Source organism: Pleurodeles waltl, chromosome 8, assembly GCF_031143425.1.
Source record: "Pleurodeles waltl isolate 20211129_DDA chromosome 8, aPleWal1.hap1.20221129, whole genome shotgun sequence".
In the NCBI taxonomy this organism is placed as follows: domain Eukaryota; kingdom Metazoa; phylum Chordata; class Amphibia; order Caudata; family Salamandridae; genus Pleurodeles; species Pleurodeles waltl.
Window position 1 is genome coordinate 1,351,661,975 of NC_090447.1, and position 24,976 is coordinate 1,351,686,950.

At 41.8% G+C, this 24,976-nt stretch overlaps 1 protein-coding gene across 2 annotated transcripts in view; it reads right to left on the bottom strand.

Annotated features, from left to right (window-relative positions):
• DYNC2H1 (dynein cytoplasmic 2 heavy chain 1) overlaps positions 1-24,976 on the bottom strand; it is a 1,541,159-nt gene that overhangs the window by 412,326 nt on the left and 1,103,857 nt on the right. For both annotated transcript variants that reach the window (XM_069202358.1, XM_069202357.1), the window contains 3 exons: positions 15,371-15,448; positions 15,116-15,247; positions 2,290-2,362 (listed from right to left, as the gene is read on the bottom strand). In XM_069202358.1, the coding sequence (XP_069058459.1) occupies positions 2,290-2,362; positions 15,116-15,247; positions 15,371-15,448 (283 nt within the window). The remainder of the gene's footprint in view (positions 1-2,289; positions 2,363-15,115; positions 15,248-15,370; positions 15,449-24,976) is intronic.

Here is a 24,976-nt window from a genome sequence, read left to right on the forward strand (position 1 = left end):
TGCTTAATACACTCACACCAAAGCAATTAATAACACTGAGTTAGAATTTCTTTGATAAATGAGTAGAGGAGTGTATGCTGTTTTATGATATGGAAGAGGAAGAAACGGTAAATCAAGCTCTCCTTTGGTTCCAAATCCAAACCCAGTGAGCAGGGATTGTAGGAGAAATAGACATATATTGTCAGGTGCCCAACAAGCTCCTGTATTTGAACCCTAAAATAAAGTTATAATAATAGAGCAAAGGTAGAGTGGGTCAAGAATACATAAAATCTACTGTAGCAACCACTAGTGAAATTCACATAGTGAAGAAGGCTGGTGGTAACAGCCCACAACAAATATCTACATAACTCTATATTGGTTCAAAGAAGGGCTTTGATTCCACATATTCATCATCCGAGGAAGGAATATGTGCCACTGTTGACGGTATACTCTATTCTCCTATTTATTCCAATTTGTGCAACAAATTCATGCTAGAACTATGGCATAAAAACAGTACAATGTGATTACTCCAACACAGTTTCAGTCTCACAAGTCTATGTAGAGGGCATGTAAACTGTAGGTGCTGCTCGAAAGGAACTTATAATTTACTCAACAAGTAAACATAGTCACTACAAGTGCATATCACTATTTTCACCAGCTCTGAGGAGTCTTACCTTTACTATGGTAACCTCAACAATAATGTTTGTAAATTTAATTGAATAGTGAATTGTAGGTCGGGCAAAGCTTCCAAGCAAAACACATGTCAAGTTCCGGAGTGTCCAGAACACCACTACAACCACATGCCTCTTCACTAAAAATCCCCCCACTGACTACCAATCAAGGAAAGATCACAGACCAAGACTGTGTTTTATATATCCCTGCACAACTGCTTCCAAAGTGGATATATGCTTGCTTCCAGGTTTCCTGCTCAAACCACCAGAATGGTGACTGGTATTGGCCTGCCCAAACTCCTCTCCACACTCCAGCAACATGCACACACTTTTAATCACTCCATGTCCAGGGCTCAACAAGAACCCCTACACAAAACAGCTGAGACCTGAAGCACGCTTTCTGAGATTTTGAAAAAACAAGATAGGCACACTTGTTCTGCGTTGCCAATGGCTTGGGTGTGGCCAAATCACAGATGCTCACAGTGTTGAAGTGCTTTGTATCCCAGAAAGACCTCCCCATATAATAGAAAAATACAAACGCCACATCCTTAGCAGGAGCAAGAAACATCCTGAGAAACTCCATATCTAGCTGAGGTTAACCCCCTAAACATCGAAGATTTCACCAACTAAATTTCCTGATTTTACTTGGAGGTCTACCTAAAACTTGACATTAACACCTTCCATTTGCCATGGCATTATAACCCTTGTCAGGAATAAGGCTCTCTATACTCAGTTTTACACTACACGGTGCCCAATGCAAGGTGGTAAGAAGGCACAAAAAGCAGCATATACCACATTTCAAAAGCCAATATAAGTATGCATAAATATGTTCCATTTTGCAACACGAAATGTGCATGCTTAAGGAAATTCCATGACTAATTTGCTGTACAACTATGTAAACGCTTGGTGACACTGCACAATCAGGAGTACACATTAGACTAACTTCACCATGTACAATGACTAAAGAATGACAGCCCTGTGTCCCTGCAAATACTGCTCCCACTACATACAATCAACAATTTTTGCTCTTCATCATATTGAAAATTTGCCAATAGAAATTCAACAGGGAAAAACACTTGGCAGATTCCCTTGGAAGTACACAGCCTGATGGACTGCAACACTCTCAGTCCTTCTTTTTGAGCACAACTACTCGCCCTTCCGAAAATAAAAGAAACACAAAGACTTTAAATCAAACTACCCACTATGGAATGATTATCCCCCCTTCATCCTTATTCCAACTTCTACTGACCATGGGCATACAGTCTTCATAGCATCACTTAATCATTAAACAAAATAAAATCTCTCTCTCACTATCAAGGAGGATCTTAACTATTAATTATTAAATCACTCTTTTACAGAAAGGCAATTGGGGTTGATGCTTCTTCCTGGACAACAGTCTTTACTGCTCCCCTACTGGGTAGTAGTTCTGTTCAGGACACTACCCACCTCATGACCATATGGACTCAGCTCAATGATACATGCACATATTCAACAAAATTATACAAATGAAGTTAAAAGGCAACATGTTGTGGCAAAGTAAAATGTCACAAATATATAAATGACAGCCTTAAATGTAATGGACAACATGCTGCAGGTTCGAAAGGCTTATTGCACTGATGAGAAGCAGCGTAACACTTACCAAGGGTTTTACTAGCAAAAAGGGCCATTGCACTCTGCAGTCTGTCTGGTCGGACAGCCTGAACAACAAGAACCTAAAAAAAAGCATACAGTATTTAAGGGGTAATACAAATACATTTCAAATTATATTATCTCCAGGTCCATTGTAATTAAACATACTTTAGTTTATAAAGAATACATATGAACAACATACAGGCTCCTTATTGCTAGATATTTTATGGCTAATTGAAAGGCTTGTTAATTTTACAAAGTTAAAAAATATTTGTTTTTTACAAATGTTTACAGACTTGATTCATTAGGAAAGATTTTTTAAGTACAAATGCACTTAACTGTAGCATAACAGCTATAACAATGTGCTAAAATGTGTATTTTTTGTTCCCAAAATACAAACCCTTAATCGGAAACAGTTTAATCAAACTCTGTTATGAGATTATACCAGGTAATAACCTGAATAGAGCGCAGAGTTTTCTAGCATACTTTTATCACAAAGGATCACACTGCACAAGACTATAGCATTTCAGAGAAATTATGATCCGGTAAAAATGCTGCACCACAGTAGGAATACTATACAACTTTAAAAAATATATATCTTTTTAAAAAAAGACAGCATGTTCTGGCTTTTGTCTTAAATTAACAACTTGTGGTGCTAAGCATCTGGGCAGAAAAGGCCTAATTCAATACTACTTTAAAAAATGGCAAGCTCTCCCAGAAGCACACAATGCACTCCAGTGGAAGCTAGCAGTCAGTTCATGTTGTCAGCATTAGGTTTTTTAGTGATCAACGGCAGGCTTCATTTTGTGATGCGACACTCTTTCCAATGTTCATCCCCTTTGGACACCTGCCTTGTCTATGGTATTGCAGAGTTAAAGGATCACTTTGTTACCTAAGCATCTTATAGAATGTGTTTCGTTCAGTAACATTGAGGACATCTTAAGTACAATTTTACGATTGACCTAGAAGGAAGTATACATCACAAAATATGTTTTTTGTTTCCAAATGATCTTTCAATAACAAAAATATACACGTAAATGAAATGAAAAATACATGTAAAGCGTGTTTTACACAAACGTGTAGCATACATGGATTTATAGCAAAGCTAGCCATGTTTCTAATTCCTTAAAACGGTTAAAAAAACTTTGCACTCTTTCAAAAAGAATGACTGCCTGATTAAAAATAAAAGTATATTTACCATATTAAAATAGGTGGCACTATTTACATACCTAGGTGTGTAAACATCTACACATTTCCTACCACAACAAATTGGCCCTAATTATGACATTGGTGGTAAAAACTGCCTACAGCCATGGCAACGTCCGCCAAAAGACCGTTGGCGCGGCTACCAGCCGCCCGACGTATTATGACCACAGCTGGATTACCGCCCACCGGTGGTAAGGTGGCGTAACCCGAGTAGACCGCCTCTAGACGTATTATGAGAAATAATACAGCTTGGCGGTGTTCTGCTAGCAGACGCTGCTGCTGGCAGCAGCGCCCCGTCCCGTCTCCTGCCAGGAGGACTCCAGGTAAGTCAGGTCTTCGACAGAGGAGGGGGTTGGGGGTGTTTTGTGTGTGTGTGTGTGGGTGTGTGTGGGTGTGTGTGGGTGTGAATGTTTGTGTGTGCTTGAATGCGGGTGTGTTGCATGTTGAATGCGTGTGTGCATGTATGGAGATGTGAGGGCGTGTATGTTGGGAATGCATATCCGGTTGTATGTTTTTAAAGTGTATGCAGATGTGTGTGTGTGAATGGATGTATGTGGGAATGGGTGTGTGTATGCGTGTGTCTGTGAAGGGGGTGTGTGAATGTAGGGGGAGTTAGGGGTGGGGGGACTAACTGGAAAGGGGGGGACCCCTGTCACTGATAGTGCCTACCGCCATGGTTTTTGTGGCGTTAAGGAAGCCACGAAAACCATGGCAGTAGGCGGGGTCATAATCCCGCAGGCAGAAAAGTGACGGCCGCCGGGCTGGAGATAGATATCTCCAGCCCGGCGGCTGTCACCGCCATGGCGGTCGGAGTGGTACATTGGCGGGTTGGCTTACCGCCATATTATCACCGACCGCCCGGGTCGTAATGACCCCCATTGTATGGTAACCATTTTGCGGATAGCTCTTGTTCTTGAGAAAGTCAATAAAGTTTATTAGAACAAAAAAAAACTAAGCGCACACCCTTTCTCATTTCAATCTGAACTGCAATCTCTCAATGTGAATGATTCAAGGTTCCAGTTTGAGTATAGAGTGAAAAACTGGTGGTTCCTTGCCAGGAAAGAACATCACGCTGTGCATGTTTTCGACAAGAAAAAAAATATATATATTTTTATGTTGCAGTCACTCAAATCATTCATGTCTTTGACAAACAACAAAGGGGGCAGTTGAACAAGAATCTGTTATATTTGAAAGCAGGAAGGGAAAATGTCCCTCCTATCCCAACACCAACAAGTATGTAATTGGAGGATAAGAAACTATCATGTTAGGGGGAGGGATTATTATTATTATTGTGCTAGAAGCCTTGCTAGGACTCATCCTCGTCCTCACCCTTCCTCTACTCCTGACACAGTCCCGAGACCTTGAAAGTGTGCAGAAAAACATAGTATGCCATCCCAGAGTGCCATAAGTCATACCTGCATCTGCACAGAGCACATCCTTTTTTGTATTGAACCCTCTTGATGTCAGCAAGCAATCACACCTCCACACTGATCCTGTGTGCTTTGTCCTTGTTCCATTTCTTTAACTTGCACTTATTTTCTGGAGGGTGGCCTTTGGGATAGAATCATGATGTTTGTAGACCACTGCATTGTGACTGCCAGCATATGTGCTACATTAGACTGATCAAATCATCATTGCTGGTATGAGGCCTACTCTTTGTGGGCAGATGTTTTCTGGTCCTTCAGTATCAAAGTAGCTACTGAGTTGTTCTTCACTTCTCTACAGCTGTTACTGCCTGCTCACTAGAGTCATTGAGTTTCTCACTTAGTCTTAGAGCATGCTCTAGTCCTGCAAGCTCTGTTACAGATGCTCCACTTCTCAGGCTCCAGATCTATTGGTACTAGTGAATGCTAATTCCAAACCAAAACAATAGTTCAACAATGTAAATTCAAAGATCCATCTACAAATATTGGTTCTCCAGTGAGGACTTAGCCTTCAGAAGGTATTTTAGGAATTTAGGTTGTTTGCGCCTGAAAATACTACACCAGATGGCATCTATATCTAAACAGTGATGGGACCGGGCTTATGGAAGGAATTGTCCTTACATTAAAACCTCTTCAAATAAATAGCTTTTGCAAATGACCACTTAGCCAAGACATTTATAGTGATAGTGTATCAGACTACAAATGACATGCTAAAGGGACAAAAGAGAAAAGCAGATATCAACAGGCAAGATGAGGCTAACACACTTTGAAGCAAGGTCGCCTGGTGTGAGATTCCTTTTTTGCCAAACAATCAGCACCTGAAATACATGTATTTGAAGCAGATGCACAAATAAAATGGAAACCCATGTCTTAAGGATCCCAGAGGGAAAACCTCAAAAGAAAATAGCCTTTGGTTTGTTAGTACAAAACATATGACTTTGATATATATCCAGCAAGGGCATCTTCATTAGATATTGTGAGCTAATACCTATATTTGGGTTCTACTGACATATGATTATTTTCTTTTCAAGTTTATACCTTAGAGATTTCAAGTTAGTTGATAAAAATAGTCAAAGCTCATTGCTTTCTTGGTGCTTACCTAAGTGTTTTCTTAGAGGTTTGAAGAGAAAAGGACTACTATCATAAGTTTTACCTTCACAATTAAATGCAATTTCCTTTTAAACATGTGGGACTTCTGCAAAACATCATGCATAGATTGAGATTCAGCACTGTATAAAAACACCATTGCTGATTCTCAATAGGAATACACTAGCAATGTCTTTGTAATGTAGTTTTCAAATCTTACCTCAGTAGTTAACATTGTTGTAAGTGCTTTCACAGCATCCTGCTTCACTTACAGAAAGACTTGTTCAGGTTTCAGAAACACTGCACTTAAAAGTAATGCACTGGAATAAAAGGGTTGTCTAGGCCATGCAGAACATTGCCTGCTGAAGCTCAACAATGCATGACTAAGCAAGTACTGTAGCATGCATCAGGTGGCGTTATTTAACCATACAAGAATTTTAAGATTAGATTAAAAACCACACATATCAACACCACTTTCTGAATGGAAAATGATATGGAAACAGAATATTTGATTAAAATAAAATCCTACACGTTTACTATCAGTTACCCACACGCTGGCCGGGATGCAGTATACTTAGATCTAAATAAAACATCATATATCGTCTTTTGCAACTAAATGTATCTTCCTCCCATATGTTACACAGTGTTTGGCAGGTTGAACACTACTATTTTAGCCTCTAAATCATTGAAAGAGTTCCTTAAAGTCTCTAAATTAAAATGTATTTAATTTCACATGATTTCTTTATTTCAAGATTTACATTATATGTAATATTTTAAATCACTGAACAAGTCATGGTTTTGCTGGCATTTCGAGATCTACATGAATGCAAAAAAGCTCTTAAAACCAGAGGACTGTCTCAATAGGCACAATACCTAAATGCCTAGTTAAGCCATGTGCTCATAGTCATTCTTTAGGAATTTATTTTAAAAAAATAAGATTTTGAATGCACTTTGAAAATTATACATTTTTGTGCAAATATTTAACCCTAAAATCACAGGCTTTGGTTTAAATTCAAGGATGCAAATGGACAGTATTACGTATTTCTGTTTTTATCCAAATGAAACATATTTTTCAGTGCAGAAAAAGGTTTCCCTTACACCCAGTTGTTAACACTCAAGCCAACGTTCTCTTTCACCCTAATATTCAGTGGACACATTGGTATGAGAAGCCATAATTAATGTCTGTGAACAACCTTATTTACAGCTTTCTTGAAGGTTACAAGGTCCCAACAGCTCATCACAGAAACAACCAAGGGTCACCTTTAACCTCACACTTTTAACCAGAGGTCGAACTGCATACAGGAAGTATTGGAACTGTGATGCTGCATGCCACGGGGGTGGGGTCAGTGAGCGCGGGGGCAGAGTCAAAGATGTGGCTAAAACAAAATCAAAATATTCTGTACTTTTTTGTGCTTTACTGTTAGGTACCTACATATAAAATAATGCGCAGCTTAAATGAAAAATAAAAAACATTATCCAGTGAAAAATACACTTTAGTACATTATGAAACATCTCTTAGTTAATGCACTGCAGAGATCTGTGTGTAACCATAAAGCCACAGAATTAAATCTTGGTTGGTGCAAGAGAGTAGTAACTTCTGTATTTTTAGTGCTGCAATGTCACAGCCTGTGACAAAAAGCACTGTGAATATGTAAACTGTTTAAACTTGCTTTATACACAATAAAATATAGTGCAAACAAATGCGCAAAAAGGTTTACGATAAAAGGGAGCTGTTAGAAATGGGGTCTTTGGTTGGCAGTCAGGTTACCCCCTGTCCAAGCAAGGACTCTCACTCTAGTCAGGTTAAGTCACACACACACAATCCAATTTAGCCAGTGGCTACCCTCTGGTAGCTTGGCACTGAGCAGTGAAGCTTAACTTAGAAGGCAATGTGTAAAGTATTTGTGCAAAAAAAATCATGCAATAACACAGTTTAAACACCACAAAAATACACCACACAGGTTTATAAAAATATAGAATATTTATCTGAGTAAAATAAGGTCAAAACGATCAAGTACATGTTGAAATATCATTTTAGAAAATGATAAAAAAAAGAGTCTTAAGTTCTTAAAGGCAATAAGTGGCTCTTGTAAGCACAAAGTACCTAGTTTGTGTCTAAATTATCCACAAAGGACCACAGAGGAGGAGATGCGTGGAAAACTGGGAGGTGTGCATCGGTTTCTTCGGACGCACACAGATGATGCGTTTATATTTTCTACGCAGCAAGGGCCTTGCGTCGATCTCCAGCGCGCGGACTTGGATCCTCTTCGGGTTGCGGGTTATGGACACCCCGGAGATGATGCAGAGAAATCCTGGACGTGCGGAACAAAGTCATAGGAGCTGCGTCGATGTGGTGGGCGAAGCACGGCTGCATCGTTCTGGCTCAGCAATGCGTTGATCAAGTGGGCCGTGCGTCGAAGTTCCAGTCACAACGCTGGCGCTGCGTCGATCTCCACTCAGAGAGCCGGGCTGCGTCGTTCGGCATGCAGTGATTTTCTCACTGCAGTGCAGGCTGTGCGTCGATTCTGGCAGGCTGTACAGCGATGCTTCACCGCACAAGGAGTTATTTCCAGAGATTAAGACTTTTTGTTCCTGAGACTTCAGAAAACAGGAGGCAAGCTCAATCCAAGCCCTTGGAGAGCACTTCTCAGCAGAGCCTGAGGGCAGCAAGGCAGCAGGGCAACAGCAAGGCAGCATTCCTTCTCAGAAAAACTGTCCAGGTGAGTCTTTTGGGCAGCCAGGCAGTTCCTCTTGACAGGTTGCAGGTTCTGGGGCAAAGTGTCTGTCCCAAGGAGTATCTTGAAGTGTCCAGAAGTGTCTGAGTTGGTAGGGTCAGAAGCCCTGTTTAAATATCCAAATGTGCCTTTGAAGTGGGGGAGACTTCAAAGAGTGGCTTAGAAGTGCACAAGGTCCCCTTTCAGTTCCATCCTGTCTGCCAGGGTCCCAGTAGGGGGTTTGGCAGTCCATTGTGTGAGCACAGGCCACTGACCTTTGACATGTAAGTGTCAGGCCCTCCACCCTCCTAGCCCAGGAAGTCCCATTCAGTATGCAAATGTGTGAAGGTGTGACTGAGCATCCTGTGTTTGGGGTTGTCTGAGTGAAATGCACAAGGGAGCTGTCAACTAACCCAGCCAGACGTGGATTGTAAGGCACGGAAGGATTTAAGTGCATAGAAATGCTCACTTTCTAGAATAGTAATATTAAATCCAACTTCGCCAGTCAGCAGGATTTTGTATTGCCATTCTGGCCATACTAAATATGACCTGGTTAGTCCTTTCAGATCAGACTCTACCACTCAAACAGTATATGAGGGTAGCCCTAATGTTAGCCCATAAAAGGAGCAGGCCTCACAGCAGTGTAACATGAATTTAGGAGTGTTACACTACCAGGACATATTAACTACACAGGTACATGTCCTGTCTTTTCCCTACATAGCATCCTGTCCTATGGGCTTCGTAGTACCTACCTTAGGGGTGACTTATATGTAGAAAAAGGGGAGTTTAAGGCTTGGCAAGTACGTTTAAATGCCAAGTCGAATTGGCAGTGAAACTGCACACACAGGCGTTGCAATGGCAGGCCTGGGACATGGTGAGGGGGCTACTTATGTGGGTGGCACAATCAGTGCTGCAGGCCCACTAGTAGCATTTAATCTACAGGCCCTGGGCACATGTAGTGCACCTTTACTAGGAACTTATAAGTAAATTAAATAAGCCAATTGGGTATGAGCCAATGTCACCATGTTTTAAGGGAGAGAGCATATGCACTTTAGCACTGGTTAGCAGTGGTAAAGTGTGCAGAGTCCGAAAACCAGCAAAAACAGTGCCAAAAAGTGGAGGACGGCAGGCAAAAAGTTGAGGGTGACCACCCGAAGGCTGTCAGGTCTAATAGGTGCTTTCAAAAAAAGATTTTAGTAATACCCAGACTGTAAGTAATGCAATTTATTTTAAATTGCTGTCCCTTCAAGACCTTCAGGGGTAGTAAGAAAGAAATACAATCATAATTCAAAGAAAGCACTTCACAGCTTTGTTGTTAATTCTTTGCATTACCGCTCAAAAAGAATGCATCTTCATCATCGCAAAGCTTCGAGTGATTCGATCAATTAAAGCCAGTACTGACTCCTAAGCATCCTTTACATTTACAGTTTACCCTTTACATTTAAATACTAACTCATAGCGCATATTTGCATTTCTTTCAGGCAAGAAGGCACCCTGGCAGGAAGGCTTGTTTAGCTCTCTGCCCGGCTTCAGTTTCACAGCACAGAAAACTCATTGAATGACACTTCAGCCTATCAGATTTAACCGTCCGGGATGGGCGTCTTTTTATGAAAAGTAGGGGAACGGTTTTGCATAAATCAAAAAAGCTATGCGCACGTCATGCCCTTCTGATCTCACCCACTTCAACCTCTGCTTACAACACAATACAACTTGTGATGTTGGCAGATTTCTATTTGCAGAAGTAGTATTTGGCATAGGAAAAGTCCTCAAATCCTGTTGGTGTGAATAAGTATTTGGAAATAACCCTAAATGCAATTTACTGTACTAGACACTGTAATTTACAGACATGAAAGGTTTCATGATCAGGCACTAAATAATCACATATTTGTGTATATATTTCCCCGTCAACTCTAATGTCTATAACTACAATGCTAGTTAAATTAATACTCTATATTGCTCACATGACTGATAAGTAATGACGACACTACAAAGAACACCCGATAATGACATTCCCCACTATGTAACAAGTCAAAGAACAAGTAACTTAACTTTGGTAACACCGTTTCTGGTAGAGACTCTACCTAACCGCATAATCCTCACCTTTTAAATACCTCCAGGTGTCAAACTGGATCAGGAAACTTTTGCATAGCAATGTCCTCCAAAGTCGACAGGTGGCATAATATGATGTCATTGCTCCATGTGCTACTCCGTTTCGTGCATTAGTGACATTGATATATATACAGGGAGTGCAGAATTATTAGGCAAGTTGTATTTTAGAGGATTAATTTTATTATTGAACAACAACCATGTTCTCAATGAACCCAAAAAACTCATTAATATCAAAGCTGAATATTTTTGGAAGTAGTTTTTAGTTTGTTTTTAGTTTTAGCTATGTTAGGGGGATATCTGTGTGTGCAGGTGACTATTACTGTGCATAATTATTAGGCAACTTAACAAAAAAAAATATATACCCATTTCAATTATTTATTATTACCAGTGAAACCAATATAACATCTCAACATTCACAAATATACATTTCTGACATTCAAAAACAAAACAAAAACAAATCAGTGACCAATATAGCCACCTTTCTTTGCAAGGACACTCAAAAGCCTGCCATCCATGGATTCTGTCAGTGTTTTGATCTGTTCACCATCAACATTGCGTGCAGCAGCAACCACAGCCTCCCAGACACTGTTCAGAGAGGTGTACTGTTTTCCCTCCTTGTAAATCTCACATTTGATGATGGACCACAGGTTCTCAATGGGGTTCAGATCAGGTGAACAAGGAGGCCATGTCATTAGATTTCCTTCTTTTATACCCTTTCTTGCCAGCCACGCTGTGGAGTACTTGGACGCGTGTGATGGAGCATTGTCCTGCATGAAAATCATGTTTTTCTTGAAGGATGCAGACTTCTTCCTGTACCACTGCTTGAAGAAGGTGTCTTCCAGGAACTGGCAGTAGGACTGGGAGTTGAGCTTGACTCCATCCTCAACCCGAAAAGGCCCCACAAGCTCATCTTTGATGATACCAGCCCAAACCAGTACTCCACCTCCACCTTGCTGGCGTCTGAGTCGGACTGGAGCTCTCTGCCCTTTACCAATCCAGCCACGGGCCCATTCATCTGGCCCATCAAGACTCACTCTCATTTCATCAGTCCATAAAACCTTAGAAAAATCAGTCTTGAGATATTTCTTGGCCCAGTCTTGACGTTTCAGCTTGTGTGTCTTGTTCAGTGGTGGTCGTCTTTCAGCCTTTCTTACCTTGGCCATGTCTCTGAGTATTGCACACCTTGTGCTTTTGGGCACTCCAGTGATGTTGCAGCTCTGAAATATGGCCAAACTGGTGGCAAGTGGCATCGTGGCAGCTGCACGCTTGACTTTTCTCAGTTCATGGGCAGTTATTTTGCGCCTTGGTTTTTCCACACGCTTCTTGCGACCCTGTTGACTATTTTGAATGAAACGCTTGATTGTTCGATGATCACGCTTCAGAAGCTTTGCAATTTTAAGAGTGCTGCATCCCTCTGCAAGATATCTCACTATTTTTGACTTTTCTGAGCCTGTCAAGTCCTTCTTTTGACCCATTTTGCCAAAGGAAAGGAAGTTGCCTAATAATTATGCACACCTGATATAGGGTGCTGATGTCATTAGACCACACCCCTTCTCATTACAGAGATGCACATCACCTAATATGCTTAATTGGTAGTAGGCTTTCGAGCCTATACAGCTTGGAGTAAGACAACATGCATAAAGAGGATGATGTGGTCAAAATACTCATTTGCCTAATAATTCTGCACTCCCTGTATATATATATATATATATATACACACACATATATATATAATTGTTTTACCAATAGAATCTTCTATATGAGACCACTCCACATTACGGGGAGGTGGGAGGGTAGGTAATGAGTCTATAGTTAGATAGAGTCTCAACCAGAAAAGGTGTTATTGAAGTTAAGTAACTTGTTCTCCTAATAGAGACTTCTAACCACAGATTCCTTACCTTTTGAACAAATACCAGAGCAGTACCTCCCACGTAGTGAGTCTGTGGAATGGTTAAAACCAAAACATCCTGCATAACAGACTGGGCTTGAATATATAGGCTATAATGCCTGGTAAATGTGTGCAAGAATGCCCATGTCACAGTGTGGCAAATATCCAAAAATGTTACACCTCGATCTAATGCTGTTGTACCAGCTTTTGCTCAAGTGGAGTGTGCACACAGCCCTTTAGGTGGTAGTTCCGACCTAGTCCATAACAGATCTTAATTCATAAGACTATCTATCTAGAGATAGTCCTCTTTTGCACTACCTTACTCTTTTTGACTCCAGAGAACCTGACAAAAGGTTGTTCATCCTGAGTGAATTCCCTAGTTCTCTCTAGATAAAAATTCGGAGCTCTCTTAAGATCTAGACAATGTACATGTTCTTCTTCCTGTGTAGGATAGGGTGGTGCATAAAAAGATGATAAAGTGATAGATTGTCCGATATGAAAGGCCGAAAACCCGTTAGGAAGGAATGCTACCCTTTTTTGCAGGACTACCTTATCAGGAAACAAGGAAACATAGGATGACGCTGATGACTAAGCCTGAAGGTCACTCAATTATCTAGCAGAAGCAATGGCCATAAGGAACGCTGTTTTCAGAGTCAACAACTATAAAGAACAACTGTGTACAGGCTCAAAAGATAAACACATTAAATAAGTCAGAACTAAACTCACATTTCACTGTGGATTTATAAATAGAACAGGAGGAAACGTTGATCAATTCCTTAAAAAAACTGCATCACAATAGGTGATTTAGAAAAGGGACCATTGATCTGCTAAACATAAGAAATCCAAAAAGACCTCTAAATAACCTTTAACTGTGGTCACAGCAAGGCCTAGATGAGCCAGTGATAAAACAAATAAATATCAGAAAGAGAATATGGTAAAGGGTAAATATGATAGGAGGAACCCCACATCACAAACTACTTTCCAGGTCTATTATAAAAAGTTTTTGTAGATGGAAACCTGGCTGCAAGAATTACTTCGACTACTTCGGAAGGGAGATCATATGTCATTAACTGCCGCCGCTTAATCTCTAAGCATGGTGGTGAAAACTATTCAGGTTTGGGTAAAGAACCTGACCTTGTTGCTGCGACAGGAGATCCTCCCGAAGAGGCAGCCGAATTGGAGGACTGATGCTCACGGCCAGCAGTTTGGGGTACCACACTCTCATGGCCCAGTCAAGAGCCACTATGATGATTTGGGCCAGGTCTCCTTTAATCTTCTTGAGCACTTTGGGCAGGTGAAATAGAGGTGGCTAGCATATAGGAGCCCCAAGTCCCAATGCAGGTGAAAGGGGTCTCCTGGAGAGGACTCCAATGCACAAAGTTCTGAGCACAGCACATTCTCTGCGGTGGCAAATAGACTGAGCCAGAGTTCGTCCCATTGCTAGAAGATGCCCTGTGCTACCGCCTAGCATTAATGCCATTTGTGATCTGCTAGGCATCGCAGACTAAGTTTGTCCACTCTGAAGTTTAAAGATCCTAATAAGTGATGGACAACCGGAGATATGCTCTGATTGTACAGCCATTTCCATAGACAGCTTCCAGGTACAGAACCCATGGCCCTCCTTCACCCTGTTTGTTGCAATACCACATGGATGTCGTATTGTCCATAAGTATCTGTACCCATTCCCCCTTGAACTTTGGGAGGAAAGCTTTTAAAGCCAAATGGGTTGCTCAAAACTCTAACATACTTATGTGAAGTCGAGCTTCTGCCGGAGACCAGAGGACTTTGCGCTCAGCTCTCCAATATCACCTCCCCAACCCAGTAGCAATGCACTTGTCACAACCATCACATGTGGGTCAGACAGGGAGAGGGGTCTGCCGCTGGTCCAACTGCAGTCTAGCAGAAACCACTGCAGATTGCTTGCAGTCTTCTCCAACACCTGAATAGCACATGACAGCCTTTATTGGTGTTGAGCCCAATAAGACTTCAAATAGACTGCAGAGCCTGCATGTGCCACCTGGCATGATCCACAAGCAGGCTGCAGGAGCCCAAGTGACCCATGAATCTCAGTGTCACCCTCACCAGAATACAAGCAGCAGGCTGAAACATGGCCCAAATGTCCTGGACTCGCTGGGAAGAGGTATAGCTCGAAATACCACCATGTCCAGAATAGCTCAAATGAAAAAGGAATCCAGATCCAGTCTAACGCATGGAGATATTCACAAGGTGAGGAATCTGCAGTTGAAAGTCTGTATCAGAACAAATGTGCTTCCTTCTACAGTAACATTACCATAATTCTCAAAGATGACACATTTTGGAACACTGCCCTAACTTAAAATGTTTTCCAATAACAACTATTCTACAAAATAGGCCTCAGTTATGCTAAGGTATTGATATCATAACACCTACCTGCTGAAAGAGGGATAGCTTCTTCAAAAGATGATGTGGAAAGTCTTGTTCACATGTTGAGCTCCGTGAAAAATGATTCCAAAGATTTGCATCATCAAGGCTGATTGCTTGGTAGAGAGATGGTAATGAGGCCTGAAAGATTAGGTGCATATGAGTTTAATAACTAAACAAAACATGGTGACCTGCAACACATTACATTTGTAAACATATGGTAAGAATAGAAATGGCAAAACTGTTTAAGATAAAGCAGCATACCTTTAACAGGGCCACCGCATAACTGCGCTCTTGCTCAATCCATGATGGAATATGATCTCGAACAGATTTCTGTAAATCCTTTTTAAAAAAGGAAATAAACATAAATTAGTGAGCTTTTATGCGGTTGTTAAAGATATTTATTTATTAGAACACTCATATTTGTGTTTATCATTTGCTTAACCTTTGTGTTTTATTTATCACCTTGAAAACTCATATACACAAATGTTTAGCTGTTGTACCGTATATGCCAAATGGCAAGATATTTATTATATTCTTGCTACTAGATTATAAGCATATATTTCAAGTAAAACATCAGAGATGAGCAGTGTTGACAGTGATGCAGGAATCCATCACAAAATGTTTTTCCTCACAGCTTCAACTTATGCTAAAAGATTTTTCTAACTCTGAATTAGCAGTTGACCATTGTAGCTAAGATAGATTTTTAAGGACAGGACAATCAATTTGACCATTGCACTTGCACAAAAGGGCCACCAAAGACACATGTGATGAGAGGAGAACTTATTTATCTGTTCCCAAGCCAAAGATGGCTTGAGCTAAGATTAACATTGACTGGTTTGAGATGTAAACCCAGCTGCAAAGGAGCAGGTATTGCATCAGGCATTCATCAACCAGTAAGCTAGGTATGACAAAAATCAAGAAACAACAGCAGCAGATTTGCTGTTCTTTTGGTGAAGAGGCACTGGGCACACTGCTTGCTTTCAGGAAGAACTGATTATCTTCTTTCAGTCAAATAGAGACAACCTTTGTAATGGGATGCTACAAGGTGAACTTCAGAGATTACCCAATTTGCACAACATTGAGAAAATATGTGTCTCTTTTCAGCTTCTGCCAGACTTGTAAAACTTTCTATATGCTTCCCAAACAGGGCAGACTAGAAATATGTTGTCCTATTATTTCTGTTGTAAGTCTTCTTTGTTGGCATGGCTGCTCAGGGTGTCTAAAAGAGGTGTTTAGTGGTTTTCAAAATAAATCAAAGTCATTACATACTAATGTACAATTACCAAACTAACCCAGGTCAACAACAAGTTGGTACTATCCATCACACTCAATGCCAATGTGCGGCAGCAGAAGAGTCGTTAAGATAATCACCAGGGTATCAGCTTATTTTTTTTATAATTGATCAGGGAACAGTTCACACTCAAAAGTGTTATTGAAACAGGAATTTGTTTCTGCTTTTGAATAGTTCAAGGTATGGTTTTAATCTGATCACTGGTGGGAGGTAATTCCATACCTGTGCTCACCACACCTGAACGCTTAAGACGTTTTATCCTTTTTCTGTCTGAAGACTGGGTACAGCAACATGAGCTCCACAACTGTCACTAACTGCCCAAAATATTCTCTATTCTTGTTTAAGGACCATAGCCTTGAGTGTCTGATTACATCATTGTCAGAACCACTGTGCTAACTACCAATATCCCTGAAAATGGAAGATGCAAAATATTTTGCTAGGTATCTTATTTCAATCTTCTCTGGGCCAGACCACTGCAAAACTATTGAACTGCAACTGCTGGGAAATCTGCCACAGAACTAATCATTTGGCCTCAAACCAACATACCTTTGTTAAGGATTTCAAAGAAGGCCTCACCATAGTCTCTCAGAATTGCAATGTAAAACTCTGAAATGACCCGATAATGAATAGTCATAGTGGCCCAAGGGGGTTTTAGCACAAGCTGTTTTCATGGTGACTGCTGTTCAGACACAGGTCTTCCAGGGAACTCAGATTCATGTTTATACGTTTTTATTTGGTGGCACAGCTCACAAGGGAATAGCTGCATGTCCTTTTCTACCAGCTCCTATAATTACTGACTCTGGTGGAAGACCTGACATCAAGAAAAACATCCATCTTCAGTAAAGTTAATCATGGTCAGAAGACCTGCACATCTTGAGAAACCTCAGCGTTGTAGGTTTAGCCAAATCTAGAGTAAGGAATAGATTCATGGCTGCTGCAAAAACCCTGGAACAAGAGGTAGCATCGTTCTTGAGACTGACTTGTGCTGTGTTGTTTCATCTGTCTCTTGGCATGAGTAGGAGTTGTCATGGTAAGTTTTGAAGGGCTTCGGGTTGAAACATCAGGGAATATGTTAGAAAATTGGCTGAGGAGGGTGGAACCTTGCTCAAGCAGCCACCAGAATTTCAGTCATTGTGAAGGCAAAAGCAAATCCCAAATTAACCTGCACTTAATCCTCTGGTAGTCTGGCACAAGCAGTCAGTGGCAACTTAGAGGCAATGAGTAAAGTATTTAGGCAGCACTTCAAACAGTATAATGTGAAAACACAAAACTTGAAACTTCCACACCAATTTAGAAAAATAAGAGTCAATTTTAACAAATTATTTGAGCCCAAAAAAAACAAAAATCCAATCAGTAAAACCTGAAATATGCAGTTTTAAAGATTTAAGTGAAAATAGTGCCTAGAAGCACAAAGTGGCAACTGTGGTTATCTGACTGCGCTGAACCGACACAAACATACAAGTTCAGCGCTGACTGAGATGGCCCTCTGACTGGATACAGGGACCAAGTTAGGTCCTCTGAAGAAAGTATTTTAAATCCTGGTTGTGGATTATTGGAAGATCCCGTGCTGAGGATGCTTCACGCAGTGAAAATTTTGAGGAAGCTGCGGAGCTGTGATGCAGAACCCTGCGTCATTCTCATGGATGCCACTGACGAGGGACTTGGGATGTGAAGACCTGTGTTGAAGCTGTGTTGCACACCAGCAGTTCCGAAGAAGTTGCGTGGCTATGATGCAAAGTCCTGCATTGTCATAGGGGATCCCAACGAGGGACTTACGATGCGAAGGTCTGTGTTGAGGATACATCGCACAGAGGCAGTTCAGAGGAGACTGCGGAATGCAATGCAAATTCTGGCATCAGAGATGCTTCGTGCTCTGGCGGTCCCAAAATGGAGTTGCGAGAAGATGCGTCACGCCACATCGGTTCTGCTCACAGGGACACAGCTGGGCTGGCAGAGCACGTTCGGGCCCACTCCTAAGAGTCCTAAGGGTCCAGGAGCGGGGAAGCACCACCTGACGGGCAACACTCACAGCCAGTAGACTCCAGGTGCTGGGGTCATGGTTGGTTTCTGTCCCAGAGGCTCTGATCAGGAGGACAGCCAACTAGTCCTCTGAGTCATTCTTGTAGACCTTGGTTCAAGATGCTGTTCCAGTCCACTTCTCTCAGGCAGCAGGACAAGAGTAGCAGTCCTTCTTGCACAGCAGCACAGACGTCCTTCTGAATCTTCCACAGGTCCAGAGGTGCACTGAAGAATTGGGTCTGAGGCTCCAATATTCATATTCTGTGCCCACTTCTAAGTAGGGGAAGGTTCTGGAGGTTTCCACCACCAGAGGTGTTTGGAAATTCCTGCCTCCCTGCCCTGGTCCCAGCTTGTCTGGGGACACAAAAGACTAGTGTCAAAACCCTTTGTGAGTATGCTGGGCAGAGGCTTTTTGATGTCCAAGTGTGGTAGGTGACAGGTCCTCCCCCCTCATGAAGTCAGAGACGGCCCATCCTGCCAACACCTATTGCCTTTTTGTCTTGATGTCTGGGAGAAATATACAAATATCACCAGCCAGCTACACCTAGGCATGTGATCCAGGATAAAGACTAGTGGCACCAAATAGATGGGACAAGAAATTGCCAACCTTCTCAAAGTGTCATTTTAAGAATTCTGACTTAAAATTATCATTAAAGATGGTTTTAAATAACAATTCTTTTGACACCAAACTTGACATTCCTACCTGCTCGCTATTGAAAGCTATCACTTATTAAACGCAATAAATTTACCTAATGTTATTCTATGAAGGAGGCAGGCCTTGCAGTAGTGAAAAATGAATTTAAGAGTTTTTCACTACCAGGAAGTGTTAAAGTGAACAGTACATGTTAACTTTGTAAATACACTGCACCGCGCCCTATGAGTTGTTTAGGGTCTATGCTAGGGGTGACTTGTGTTTATCAAAAAGGAAGGTGTAAGCCTGACAAAAGGTTTATTTTGCCGGGTCGAAATATCAGTGTAAACTGCACACAAAGACTGCAATGGCAGGCCTGAGACATGTTTAAAGGGCTAGGTAGGTGGGTGGCACAGTGAGTGCTGCAAACCAACTAGTAGCATTTAATTTACAGGCCCTGGGTACATGCATTAACACTTTACTAGGGACTTACAGGTAAATTAAATGGGCAATTGATTGTAAGCCAGTTTCACCATGTTTAAAAGAGAGAGTACACAGACTTTACCACTCGTTAGCAGTGGTAAAGTGTACAGAGTTCGAAGACCAACAAAAACGAGATAAAAAAACAGGGATAAGTGAGGCAAAACACTTGAAGGAAGACTACCCTAAGGCTGACAGGTTCAACAGAATATGTCCACCCATTAGGGGAAACTCTGGCAGGAGTAAAGTTAGAGAAAATAGGTGAATATATTGTGACCTGTGCCATGTCTGCATTAGTAGCAGTGTAATGTCCAGGTACATATCTCCTAGGAAAACTGCAGGATATGTCATCAGAGTGGTCATGATGTTTGGCCTACTGGGGAATAGAGACATGCTGAAACAATCCCTGATAAAGCCAATAGGTCTGGTGTTTGCTGCCAGCCTTTTAGCTTGGTAGGTACTTGATTTGGTTAGTTATGGTATTTGCAAGTTTATTATCGAGGAAGATACCAGGCCCATAACAATCTACACAAAAAAAAAAGGAACACGAGCACACCTTGCCTGTCACTGGCACTGGAGGGTACTTCTTTGTGCGTGCTCCTTGTGAAAGGGAAGAATGTTAATGTTTTCACTCACAGTGATATTACCCAAGGACAGAAGTGGGCTGACCCACCGCCCCAAGCTATATTCTTCAGTGGATGAAAAAAAGGTGAATGACAAAATAACAGACCTATAGATGAAGAGGGCTGACTGAAAACCCATATTTGTATACATCATGAATTACAATTCCTGGTAAAAAGTTTAGAAAAACACTGTTGCATGTAAAGACGTCAAGTAAAATTCAAAAACCTTTGTCTTGTAAAAAACATTCTTTAGAAAAATCTAAAGAAACAGAGATCTTGTGCTCAGGTATCCTAAGTAAAGGAGCCATAAAGACATATAAAGTAACTACCACTGTAAGGCACGATCAGATACACGTGTTGCAGAATCCCTTAAAGGAGAAGTCCCTTTTTACATCTTTTTTAATATTGTTGTCTATCTTGTTATAGTTCCCTCATTTATTTATTGAAAGGGATGACAAATACTCATCTGTCACAAATGTAATTATTTTAGTATTTAGTTTAATCGAGCAATCTTTTAACAAAAAAAAGAGATTGTTCACTCCACGTGCATTGAGGTGTGGACTGCGAAGGTTCAGGTGCAGGACCATGACTTTGAACAGTCTGTAGTACACACTGGTACGAAGTAATGTCTATCCATCCGAGGAGAACAAATTGGACCTTGCAACCTATCAGCTTAGTCTGGTACTGCAAGTGGCTAGGGAGTCACTGTGCCAGGGGAAGACAGGGACATTAGGAACATCAGGACATCTCCCACAAATCAATTGCACACATCTAGGCTTATCATTAAAGCACATGCCGGTGCCCATGGCACAGCCTACACAATCTGTTGTGTCAAAGCCAGAAGGTAGACTGTCCTTTGCTATATCTTGCCGTTTTGAACACTCTGGGAAAAAGCTGTCCTTAGTTCCTCCGGGAGGGCTGGCAAACTTTTGCTGGCCATCGTCCAAAAAGCATGTGTGTATTGGCCCAAGAGGCAGGACACATTTAGTGGTGTAGGGCTAGTATAACTGCATTGGTGCATTTGGAGTCCCTATCTGGACACACAGCAGGGAAAGCATTTGGGTTAAGTTTCCTTACTGTGGTCTATACCACAAGATGGTCCAGCGTCCGGTATGGCGTCTGGGGCAGGCAAACATGGTTTTGACTGCCTAACTGTTGAGGGGTTTATAGGAGCCATATTAAAAGGTAATAACAATTCTAAAGAGTCTGACCTTGAATGGAAAATCTCTGTTAGCAGGTTTTATTTTGTTTCTACAATAAGTAGTTGTAAGTCAAGGGCTGCTGCACTGCAGACTACCACTGCAAAGGAAGCGCTCTCCTAAGTAGCTGGGCCTGTTGGGAACTCTAGCTCAGTTTCCTAAAAGTTGACTAACTGTAGGAAAATATCTCTTTTTGCATGATCACTGACATTTGTGCGGACTTATCCTGCTGTTGTTTTGTCTGGGACTCTGCTAAGCAGACCCCAGAGCACGTGTTCTGACCCCTAAAACATGTTGGAATAGGGTATACTCCTAGGTGATATATTTAACATACTTATAAGTCCCTACTATTTAATACCACGTTTACTCATGACCTGTAAGTTAAATGTCACTAGTGAACTTCAGCACCTACTGTGCCACCCACTACAGTGACAGTGCAAACATGAGTGCAAGCCAACCACTGTAGCCTGTTTATGTAGTTTAAAAACTGCAAATTCGATCTGTCAAAATAATCCACTTTGATAGGCCTAAACTCTTCTTTGATTTATTAATAAGTCATCCCTAAGTACACCTTAATGCTAATGCGCATGCCATGCACAGTGCATGGCTTGTACAGTAGGACATGTAAACGTTTAACATAGCCACACAGTGATAAGGCCCCAAAAGACTATTGTTACGGTTGCAGGGGTAGCTGTTCCATAGAAAAGCATTGGGATGCAATATTGCATTTAATAATGCTATCTCCACCTAGGAAACACCTACAAAGTTCATTACAAGCCCAATTCAATGGTAAATTTAGATTTCTAATACATATTATTGGAAATGTACTTTTAGAAAGTTACCTTTTCCCTGCCTAATGCCTCTAGAAGTCTATATGCCTGAGCTTCCAACTGTCACCTAGGATCTGAATAGTACTGTATGAAGTGAGAACACTCCCAGAGGAGAGAAAAAGGCCTTAAATGTGGGGAGGAGTTATGTTCTCTGGCAGTATGACCATCTGAGCTGTGCCAAGGAACCTAGTTTACTTCAAAGAGGCCTAACTACCACAGGCAAATGTTAGCTGACACCTGGGAGGGCCTTCTTTTGTACATCTAGTCAGGCAAGCACCAATCCCGGTGGGAGAGGAGCTGCCTCAGAGCTCGTTAGAAGTGACCACAGGGGGAGAGGCTTGCACATTTCCCTGGCCACACCTCTGTGGTGGGCACAGAAGCTATGCACGGGGGAAGGAAGGTTCTTTCATCTTGGTTTTAGGTAGAGAAGGGACCAGTGGGATTGTCTGCAATATGGCACACTAGAACTGCTGCAGATGTGGGCAGGGCTACCCTAGGAAGTTTGTTCCCTATTTGTTAGGGAGGGACCAAACATCACCTTCATCCACAGGCTAGTTCCAGGCATAACTGTGGCACCCCTGATCCCCCTTTTCAGAACCCTACTGCATTTGTGGAAGTCAGAAGAAGGACTGTACCTGCTGTTGAGATCTGTGAGGAGACCTGAAAGGCTGACCTGCTACCACCAGTACAGGTTGTTTCTTAGGGCTGTAGCAATGGCAAAACTGTGTATACTGCACAAATGGCAGGCATGCTCCAAAAGAGCGAGATGAGTGGTATAAGGAAACAGAGATGCTGGGGCATTTGCACATTTAATGGCCAGTTACAGACCTTCACCAATATTTGGGAACATTTTCTGCACAGTAGATATTGAGTGCTTATATGAAATCCATTAATGAAGATTCACCTACATTATAGATATAGGGAACTCGTGAGTATACTTGTTTGATTAGAATGATGGTGAAGGATACTTTTCAGAGAAACATTAAGGTACAGCAGTGTGCTATGTTATGATTCTATGTTATGCGGTTATTATGGTATGATGTTTTGTTATTATGTATGTTATATTACTATGCTATGCTGCTATGTTATTTTGTTATGTTATGCTATGTTTAATTGATATGTTATACTGATATGTTATATTGTTATGTTGTATTATGTTATATGGTATGTTGTTATATTGCTGTCTTATGTTGTGTTACGTTGTGTATACTATGTTATGTTATATCATTATGTTATGTTGTTGAATGATGTTGATATGCTATGTTGTATAACATTATTATATTGTCTGGTTATGTTATGTTGTTGTGCTGCTTTGTATTCTGTTATGCTATGTTTATTTGTAAAGTGCAAAACTACCCGGGAGTGTGTCCTGACTCTGAAACAGAAGCCAGGGTCAGGGTTAGATGAATAGCTAGGTCTTCAGTTTGTTGCGGAGTTCCAGGACTGAGGAGGCGACTTTGATGTACAGGGGCAGCCCATTCCAGGCTTTACTAGTGAGGTAGGAGAAGGCAGAATCTGGTTCTGAGTATGCGGGGAGAGGGTGGTGTGCGAATACGATTCAGTCTGAGTGGAGGTGTTTGGTAGGCTTGCCGAAGGTTATCAGGTTGTTGAGGTACGTGATGATGACCTATGGCTGAGACTGTCAGACTAATTTGATGGAACCTTAGTTTTTATAAACTCAGTTATTCTGTGCAACTTGACTGAGTGTGTGCTGGGATCCTGCTAACCAGGCCCCAGCACCTCTGTTCTTTACCTAAACTGTACCATTGCTTCCACAATTGGCACACCGCTCGCACACAGCTAAGTCCCTTGTAAGGGGTACCAGTGGTACCAAGAGCCCTGTGGCCAGGAAGGGTCTCTAAGGACTGTAGCATGTATTATGCCACCCTAAGGGACCCCTAATAAAATACATGCACACTGCTATTGCAGATTGTGTGTTGATGGAGAGAAAAAGGTAAGGTCGATATTGCATCCTTTTCTTGGAGCCATTCCCACAAACCACTGCATGTGGCAAAGGGAAGTCATTCCTCTAGCAGATCTTACAACCCTAAAGCAGAGTGCACTATACCACAGGTGAGGGCATAGCTGCATGAGCAATATGCCCCTAGAGTGTTTAAGTCCATTCTTAGACATTGTAAGTGCAGTGTGGCCATATTGAGTATTTGGGCTGGGAGTTTGTCACTGCGAACTCCACAGCTCCATGACGGCTTCACTGACGACTGGGAAGTTTGGTATCAAAGAACAAGTTACTTACCTTCGGTAACGAGGTATCTGGTAGAGGCTCTATCTAGCTGCAGATTCCTTACCTTAGAATTCCCTGGCGTCAGCTTCGAATCCGGAGTTTTTTGTGAGCAGTACCCTGCGCGCGCGCCGTTGGACGGTGTCATTCGGATCCGCGTGCGTCGACTAGCTCTGCGTGCGTCGTCAGCGTCGTTGGAGTCGTCTATGACGTCACGGTTGTCTATATAGACGCCGTCTCAGCGCAAGTACGTCAGTTCTTTTCCACACTTCCCGCGCCAGAAGCACAGAGTCATGGAAGAACCAACCAATACACTTTTAACCTCTTTTCAATTTTATTGTTGATCACTGAATATTGTTCTGTGCTTTTAATTTTTCACTGCGAGCACCGGAGCCCGTGTTCAGTGGCTACCGGTTGCTCGGATCTCCCCTCCTTCCTGGTTGGGACTTTTTCAACCGCCATTTTTCAGGTTTGCGGTCTAGCTCTTTCACATTAAGCCGGCTGAGGCTGCCTCACGTCAGTATTTAATGACTGACGGGCACCGGCCGCGCAGCA